A 9,335-nucleotide genomic window follows, 5' to 3' on the forward strand; every position below is an offset into this window, starting at 1 on the left:
GTGGCAGTGATTTGCAGTGGCAGTAGTAAGAGTAGTAATAGTGGAGGCAGTTGCAGAAGTACAAGTTGCAGCTGTAATTTTCAGGACCTAATTGTTTAGCTATAGCCTGTGCTGTTTCATATATAAAATGCTTTAAAAATACACCTTTATGAATTGTTTTTATGGAATAATTTGCACTGACATTATTGTATTACTTGCACTACCTACGTTTTATCATTTTTCTAATTACTTTTTAGGTACCATATCTAAAATCTGTTTTGCTTCAATGATTGTGATTCATTTTTACTTGTCAGTGCTGTGCAAGCTTTAATTATGATTAAAATAACAATTTGTGTGGAGACTATTTATTACAGATCTAGCATAGGGGCTCACTGTGTTATTTTTCTAAAAAATTAATTTAATGCAAGATTAAAGAGCAAGATAATCTGGCACCATACCATCACTTTATTGCATTTGTACTTCCATATCCTATATATTTGTCTTCCATTCATTTGCATGCTGCTCACTTTACGACGTGTGATGAGAGTATTATGTTTCATAGCCAGTCTTGTTCTCGGAAATGAATGATGGGCACAGCAGCTGCTCTCTCATACCTTAGTTATGGAGAGCTGCATAAAACAATCAATATTCCCTGTGGTGTAAGCAATGATGACTCAGTAGGCCTATTGACAGTCTGTGTTTTCAAAAGCCCCTGCTATGTAGAATAAGATCAGGCCTATAAATGAATGGGGGCATTGATTATTCTCCTTGCTTTGGCATAAACCATAATACAGTCGTCAGGGCTGCTTGGCTTACAGCTGACCTTTATGACCAAAAAGTTGTCCATACTGTGTGAGATGTTCATAACGCAGTTTACAGGAGGATGGGAGCGGAGTATCAGCTGAGAAGAGTCTGTGTATGCTGTGCCTGCCTGCCTGCATGTGTATGTGTGCATGTGTGTGTGTGAATTTGAGTTGCCAGCTCTTCCCAGCCATCATATGAGGCGCCGGAAAGGGCAGAGGAATGTGGCAGGGTGCTGCAAAGAGGAAGCCTCTCTCCCTCCCTCACACACACACACACACACACACACACACACACACACACACACACACACGCACACACACAGGTACACTTGCCACCACCAGCTTTTTGCCCATCTTGGAGACGGCGACTTTTCTCCACCCACCACAGACACTAGCACCAGATCAGCACCATCTCACACCACCTACAATGAACTAAGAAGAAGACCACCACTCTTAGAACTTAAGGGACAGATAAAACTTTTGGATTTCTTTCTTGGACAGGCGAAACTGCCCCTCTATCAGCGGCGGCTGTCCTGCTTCAGATTCACTGGCTGAGCAGGATCAGCAGGAGAGAAAATCCCCGGCATCGGACCTCAGCAGACAGAAGCTTAATAGCAGTGCTGGAGATGAGGGAAGCTGGGCTTTCAGCTTTGTCCCTGATGATCAGGGTGACTTTGCTGGGTGGCCTCGGCTGCCTGGGTGAAGCTAAGTCCTCAGACGACAGTGTTGGCAATAGGACGATGCCAGAGCTCAGGCCCCCACACCTTATCTTTATCATGGTTGATGACCAGGGGTACGGGGACATTGGCTATCATGGCTCTGACATTCACACCCCTGTGTTGGATCAGTTAGCAGCAGAGGGGGTCAAACTGGAAAATTATTACGTCCAGCCCATCTGCTCACCCTCTCGCAGTCAACTTATGACGGGACGGTGAGTGATTTCCTTACCATTACACTGTTATTGTGATGGAGAATCAGTTGAATAACTGAATTAGATCTCATCCTGTGTGCAGAACTATTTTGCCATAACCTTTATTTGTGTACAAGGCATGTTATGACGTGTTTAAATGCCAGGAATCAAACGATTGCGACACCTGTGGTGCAAAGATTGACCTCTAGTTTATTTCGTTTGTATAACCACTGAAATAAAGTACCTATTTTTTGACTTATGGCTGGATATAAAAGAACCACAGAGATTGTTTCTATAGTTCCCTGCTTTCAACTAAAAATCCTTCACTGAGACTTTAAAATAAAATTTGATTAATCCATTCATCAAGTTGAACTGTCAAATGCTATGCACTGCAGTCAGAAATGAACTGTGTTAGAGCGCTTACTATCTTCAGTTTATATCACTGGAGAGGCCTGCCACTGATAAATGGCTATTTCATATCAATGGAATATCTTAACCACTAAGCAACAATTTATCTAATCTAGGGCAGAAAATCACCCTGAAACACTTTGTTTATAGTTACAAAATAAAACTGCAATCGATGATGTTCACTGAATTTCCGGGTCCATTTTTGTTCTGTGGTGAATTTTTCTAATTCCCATGGATAATTGGCCAAACACAGACAACTTGACATCATATCAAAATATTTCCAGCACAGGAAATATTTATCAGCACAGCACAGTGCAGCACAATAGATAACACGAGAACTCCTGGAATGCACTGAACATCGTACACAGTTTAAGAGCATCCAAGGTTAGAATTATCCTCTAACCATTTGTGGACCTTCCTTTTATTTTATGATCTCAACGAGACCATCAACTTTGTATTCTTCTCCTTTCCCTTTCTATCCCTGCTCTGTCCTCTGGGGTGCCAGCTACCAAATTCACACTGGCCTCCAGCATTCAATCATCCGTCCTCGACAGCCCCTCTGCCTGCCACCAGACACTCCCACCCTGCCAGAGAGGCTATTGGAAGCTGGGTACGCCACCCACATGGTGGGCAAGTGGCACCTGGGCTTCTGTAGGCCGGGCTGTTTACCAACAGGGCGTGGCTTCCAGAGTTTCCTGGGCACACTGACTGGCAGTGGAGACCACTTCTCCTACCAGAGCTGTGATGGGGTTGAAGCTTGTGGGTTTGACCTGCATGACGGAGCCAGGCCTGCCTGGGAAATGGCTGGCAACTACTCCACTCTGCTCTACATAGACAGGTGAGCATCATGGTGGAAAGGTGTGTTACAGCTGTTCCATGTAGCATGTAGACCTACTATATATTGTGCTAAATAGCCAAAACACTAAACTAAACTAAAAATGCATATAGCACATGCATATGTGTACACCTGATATATTGCAACTGCAAGCATAACTTCAAACAAAACTCTAGTTTTACTTCAATTGAAGGATTATATGGAGATAATTCTAATTCTACTATCTTTTTGGCTTACAAAACCCTTTCAAGCTGACTAGATTAACTAAAAAATGCAATGTGGTCAAAGCTACAAAACAAGGCTGCTTTCTTTTACTCCTAAAAATGTATATTTTATATGTGAGGTTTTACCCAGAAGCAATCTATGTAAAAATCCTCCAATGTTCCCCTTCTAGAGTGAAGCAGATCCTGAGGAGCCACAATTCCCATCAACCGCTCTTCCTGTACCTATCCCTCCAGGCCGTCCACACACCCCTGCAGGTGCCTGACCACTTTCTGCAACGCTACGATTCTCTAGACAACCGTCTGAGGAGGCACTATGCAGCCATGCTGAGCTGCCTGGACCACGGGGTCGGGGAAGTGGTCCAGGAGTTGGAGAGGAGTGGGCTCTACCAGAACTCAGTCCTGATCTACTCATCTGATAACGGGGGGCAGCCGCTCTCTGGTGGGAGCAACTGGCCACTGAGGGGTGGCAAGGGGACCTACTGGGAAGGGGGTGTCCGGGCTGTGGGCTTTGTCCATAGTCCCCTCCTGAAGAGGAAGGGTGTCGTCAGCAGGGCACTGATCCATGTCTCTGACTGGTATCCCACTCTTCTGGGACTGGCAGGGTCAATACAATCCCCCCGCAGCCTAGATGGCCATGATGTCTGGGAAGCCATCAGCGAGGGCAGACCTTGCCCCCGCACTGAAATCCTCTTCAACATTGACCCAGTGTCCAGGCAGCCTGGGGAGCCTCATGACAGGGCGCTGGTGCTCAATGGCTTTGGGATTTGGGACACTGCAGTGAGGGCAGCCATAAGAGCTGGGGACTGGAAGCTCTTGACAGGGAACGTGGGTGACGGGGACTGGATCCCACCACAGACTCAGCCCTTCGGTCCGGAGCGATGGCAGGGACTAGAGAAAAGGCGCAATCAGCGGGGGAAGTCAGTCTGGCTCTTCAATGTCACCTCTGACCCCTACGAGAGGTCAGACCTGGCAGATGCACGGCCAGAGGTAGTGAAACATCTGCTAACCAGACTGGCAGAGTACAACCAGACAGCTGTGGTGGCCAGGAACCCACCAGATGACCCCATGGCTGACCCCCAACTCCATGGTGGGGTGTGGAGCCCATGGCTGGGCTTGGAGGGTGAGGTGGAGGATGGTGGGGATGAGGATGGCAGGAAGGAAAAGAAGATGAAGATGAGGCACTGCAAGGTGTGCAAATTGAAAGCACTCTTCAAAAAGGTTGGCTCACGTCTGCAGAGGAATGCCCTATTCTTCTAAAAGTTCCCTTAAGCAACATCGCTGGAACTATCCAGGGAGAAACGCATATAAGCAAAGACAGAGTCAGACAAATAAACATGAATACAGACTGTTAGAGAAACAAACAGGCAGGTCACATAGACAAATAAGATCCATAAACAAATAGGTAGGCAGACAAACAGGCAACCTGATGGACAGGACAGACAGAGCTGTGTGGCTGGCTGAGCTCGCTGACTCACTCATTGTCCTGCAGCCAAGCTGCAGCAGGGTGACTTTGGACCATCACTGGACTGCATAGGGAGCTGTGTGTGTGTGAATGTACACACATGTGCCTTGGTTTATGTGTATGTTTTGATAAATAGAGAGAGAGGCCATGTGCATGGGCAAGTGAAGCCTGGAGAGATGGGAAGAAAGGAAAGGGCATGGAGTGTGACGTCTCGATGTCTCATCTCCTAGTCAACCAAGAGGACCCTCTTAGAATGACACTGAGACACCCACAGGGGTTGTTTTTGTCAAATGTCACCTTGTTTTTTAGTTCTTAGGGGTTATTCAGACACGCTTGCAGAACACTGCCTTCAAAAGACTTTTGATCACCATGCAACATCCGCTCCCTGCAACAATGACTAAGTACAAAAGCACTTTTGTTGATACTATCACTCATTTCTGGACTTCCAATTGTTGCTTCACAATCAGTCTTAGGTAGTATAAAACAAGTGGAAACTAGGTGAACTGATCAAAATAAATTAAGAAGTCACAACTTATGCTTTGCATCTCATGCCTGCACACACAACCACTGCAGAAGGTCATGAATCTGTTGGGGAACTAAAGTTTATGTGGGAAGCCATACTATCTGATTAAGTGTGATATATGTGCCTGCTGGCAAAGCTGCTGCTGTGCTGTGACGCTGATCCAGCTGGATGGGAATGGATCAGAGGTGGCACCACAGGCTGCTGTGTCTCATACTACATGCACCACAGTAAACAACTTCGACTGTATTAGGTCCTGTGTGTCATGCCTTGATTCCTACCGTTATGCATTCCACGGTGCAGAAATGGCTGCAGATTTCTCTCCAGTGATCTGATGATGAATATTCAAGTGCCCTTCCTCCCCCACTCTCCTCCCTCTGGTCAACTCTCCCTCCTTTCCTTCATTTCTCCCTGGGCTTGAGTTGTCTCCTGCTCTTTGCCCGTTCCCTCAGCAAACTACCACCTCCTCCTTCCTCCCTCCCTTTCTTTCTTTGTTTTTGTTCTTCGTCCTGCTCACTTATTTATGCTCATTTAGAGGACCAGGTCACAAGTATTAAGTATGAAAACAACACTTTGCAGGGAGCTGTGTGGCTCACAGCAACTAAAATGATGCAGAGGAGAACGAGGAGGAAAGAGATGACACCCCAGAGAGGATGCATGGTATTACTGTGTCTGAAGTGTTTTTAAACTGGTAGAAACCACCTATTTTGTGAAAATGGACATACTGTATACATATAATACCAAGAAGCATAATAAGAATAATATGTGAGAGTCAACCCATAATGTCCCCTGAACAAACACAGCTTGGTGAAACTTGTACAATGCTATATTTACGTTTTATACACATCAGGAAAATTGATCAGGTGGTTGATCAAGAAATTTGATTGGCCAAATGGGTGTTGCGGCCATGTTTCATTAACCTAAATTGTGCTATAGTGATGGTAAATATTTTTATATGTTCATTGTTTATTTTATTTTATGTACGTATGCCATTAGAAAACTACTTTTAGTGCTTTGGTGATGCCAGTGGTATTTGGTGCAAGCACCTGTTATCTGGAAATGCCGCATGTCACATGTGTGACTTGGTGTTTGTGTAGAATATCTTTATTAAAGCTTGGCAGTCTCCTCGACTATTATTGATTGAACTTGGGCCTTAAGGATACAGGGCAGTCTCTGTAACCACAAAGCCATCCTTACAACCAAAATATGTAGCGCACTTAATCAATATTTGAAAAATATGTACAAAATTGTAGAAACACAATATGTATAGAGACATTAAAGTAAATCAAATACAGCTACACAGGTGAGTCATGTAACCTGAATTCCATTTAGCAGTATTGACTTTAAAAGATGTCACACAATTACCACATTTATATGTTAAATATTTAGAAAAATCTGCCATTTATTAACTGATGAAAAATACTTCAGACATTTGCTAAATGTTGCAAAACAAATGAAAATGTGTACAGTAAACGTCAAGATACCAGGCTGAAATGAAACACCCTCCATGACCTCCATCTCTAAGTACCAGAGCACAGAGTGTGAAGTAGATTTCCACCTTCTTCATCCCTTTAAGAACTTGAGGCTCTTCTTTTGATAAATGGTCCAATATCTCACTAGACACAGTTCACGACTTGTATGACAGCGTTCCAAGGAGAAATGCTGGCCTTACTCTTTATTAAGTACTTAATTTTTAGATATTGTTAGATGTTAGATATTTTGTTCAGCTTGAATCCAGAGATGAGATATGACCAAAATACTTTGCTCAGAGAACTTTAGAGGCCTATATATCTTAGCGCTGTTGAAGACAACTGTTATACGCCTAGACATCTGATTCCCAGGATACCAAAATGGCCTGCAGAAGTAAAAACAGTCAGATGCTATAAATCGTGGAGGAGGTGACACACAAACACACACACACACACACACACTCACACACGGTGCTATCAAGCGTGTGGGAGGGAGTGAGCTGTCATAACCATTGTTATATACCCAGTTGAGGGTAAGCTAACTTAAGACCTTTGGATAAAGTGGTGTAGTTACACAAAATGGGACGCTTAACATACTATTTTCATTTTGTATACCATCCCAAAATGTAAAAATAAACCTTTGCCATTTCTCATTTTTCATTTTGAGACACTTAACCCAAGTGAAGGTAGCTTCATTACAGCGATCAGTCACTGACGCTAAAGGTGAATTTAAGGCTCCACGTCAAAATGTCGCTGCAGCTGTGCCATATGGGGTCTGTGGAGGATGAAAAACCCTCAGAAGCTACTGCTATGGCCTATGTGCTGCATGTAAACTGCAATATTTCAAAGCTGAACTATTTTTACTTTTTTTTTCTTAAACACAGAACTATATTCTGGTGCACTACAGTCCCTTGTACTGTAAGTGACTGTCCATTAAGCCTTGAAATGGCCCTCATGCACTATTAAAAACTTACTTAAGACAATCTGATGATTTAGTAATTGACCTGCAGCAGGTCCACAGTAATGTACTCAGCATGAGAGACAGTTCCCAAGGAAACTATTAAGGTTAAAACTTCCATAATGATTTACTGTATGATGGCCAAGGAGAAGGAAGAAAATTCAGTCCAGCAGCAAACTGGAGGGTTTGACTTCTGGGTGTCTTGCAAATGGAAGTGGCAATGTCAACACACACTACTGATCAGCTCCCTAATCTTTTGGCCGTGTCACGGCATGGAGAAGAAGCAAGAATGTATGCAAACATGCTCACCTGTTTTCCATGCACACATACATGCAGATAACAAAGTAAAACTCTCATGATGTGGCCGGTCAGCGAGGAACAGAGGAGAGTCTCCCCAAAAGTACATAGCAGAGGCAAAAGCTAAACCGAAATCATTCTTGCTGAATGAGTCACTCATCCTTGGCCTCACTGGCTCCACCGCACCTCTCCTGCTGTATCATCACTGCTAGGTGGTTTAGTTTTTACAGCATGTTTAACTGAGCTCATGCCTTTGAGCAAGATAAACTGAAGAGTACACTTCCAAGACGTTCAACAAGCTCAAATATTTGGATCTGATTATGGCAGGTAATAGTCATAACTTTGGGCTGACCATTGCAGTTTCTCGAAAGGCAGAACAAATTGGATCATGTAAGTGAAAACTCAGAGACCAAACATGTCATTCATGCATGAATCTTCAGCATTATTATAGTTTTGTTGGCCCATATATGGGAACTGTAGGTTTATGCAATGCAGCCACTGCTGGAGGGTGTGTGCTCTACATGCTAAATAATGCAGTGTCATGTGATGAGGCAAGAGCAGGCCAAACAGGAAGAGAGGACATTGTGCCATTACTAATGAGTGGCTATTTATCTCACCAAACTGAAACAAACAGGCTCAGGTCAGCCTTTGTGTGACATGATCCTAGCCAAGAGGGAGATACAGGACCTTGGTGTCTTAGTTTTACTAGAATCATGTGAACCACTGCCAGTGTGCATATACAACTGTGTCCTCCATCATTCAAACAGTGCAACATTATCCACAGAGAAAGCAACATCCATCCCTTCTCATAAGGTACATGTTGAGTCCAATATAACATATTTGTTGGTTTACCAAGCTTCACTACCCTCACTTCCCTTCCTCTCTCCTTTATCCTCCCACTTGTCCTTTCCCTCTTGCAACACCTCCCACCTTTCTCTCCCAATCTTCTCTCTCTCGCCCTGACTCCCTCTCTCTCCTTGCGAGGTCTTCCACCCCACCGTTACCACCCACCCTTCAACCTGCCGCGGCACAGCCTGTCCGAGACTCGTCTGACAGGCACATCAGAGAGAAACACAGCAATTAATATGGAGGTACCTCTGCGCCCTCGCTAATTAGGCTTTCATATCAGAGCGGCTCCCTGTAATTATGTCAGAAGCTGGTCGCACTGCTCCTGTGCTCACTGCAAACACTCCTTAATCGCCAGCAGCGCTCTCTAAACACCGCTCCAGATATGCACTCACAGTTCAGAGGCAAGGCAGAGCGAAAAAGAGGAGTGACAGAGAGGGAGAGAGGGCACGCTTGCCTGCACTTACACATCTTGAAAAAGTGATTTTGAGTGTACTGGTTTGTGTTACATGATGTGTGTTGAGGCGATATTCTCAAAAACATTAAAGCACATCACAACAGGTCTTGGAAACCCCTTTGGATAGCTGCAACATTTATGACACTCAATCTACAACTCGGGAACAG

General features: G+C 44.3%; 1 protein-coding gene across 1 annotated transcript; it reads left to right on the forward strand.

Annotated features, from left to right (window-relative positions):
* Positions 1–1,522: 1,522 nt before the first annotated feature.
* LOC115372704 (arylsulfatase I) lies at positions 1,523–4,416 on the forward strand. The gene is made up of 3 exons (XM_030070798.1): positions 1,523–1,713; positions 2,606–2,938; positions 3,330–4,416. The coding sequence occupies exons 1-3, from the start codon at positions 1,523–1,525 to the stop codon at positions 4,414–4,416; spliced, it is 1,611 nt and encodes a 536-aa protein (XP_029926658.1).
* The last annotated feature ends 4,919 nt before the right edge of the window (positions 4,417–9,335 follow it).

The sequence above is a fragment of the Myripristis murdjan genome, chromosome 15 (genome assembly GCF_902150065.1).
Source record: "Myripristis murdjan chromosome 15, fMyrMur1.1, whole genome shotgun sequence".
In the NCBI taxonomy this organism is placed as follows: Eukaryota; Metazoa; Chordata; class Actinopteri; order Holocentriformes; family Holocentridae; genus Myripristis; species Myripristis murdjan.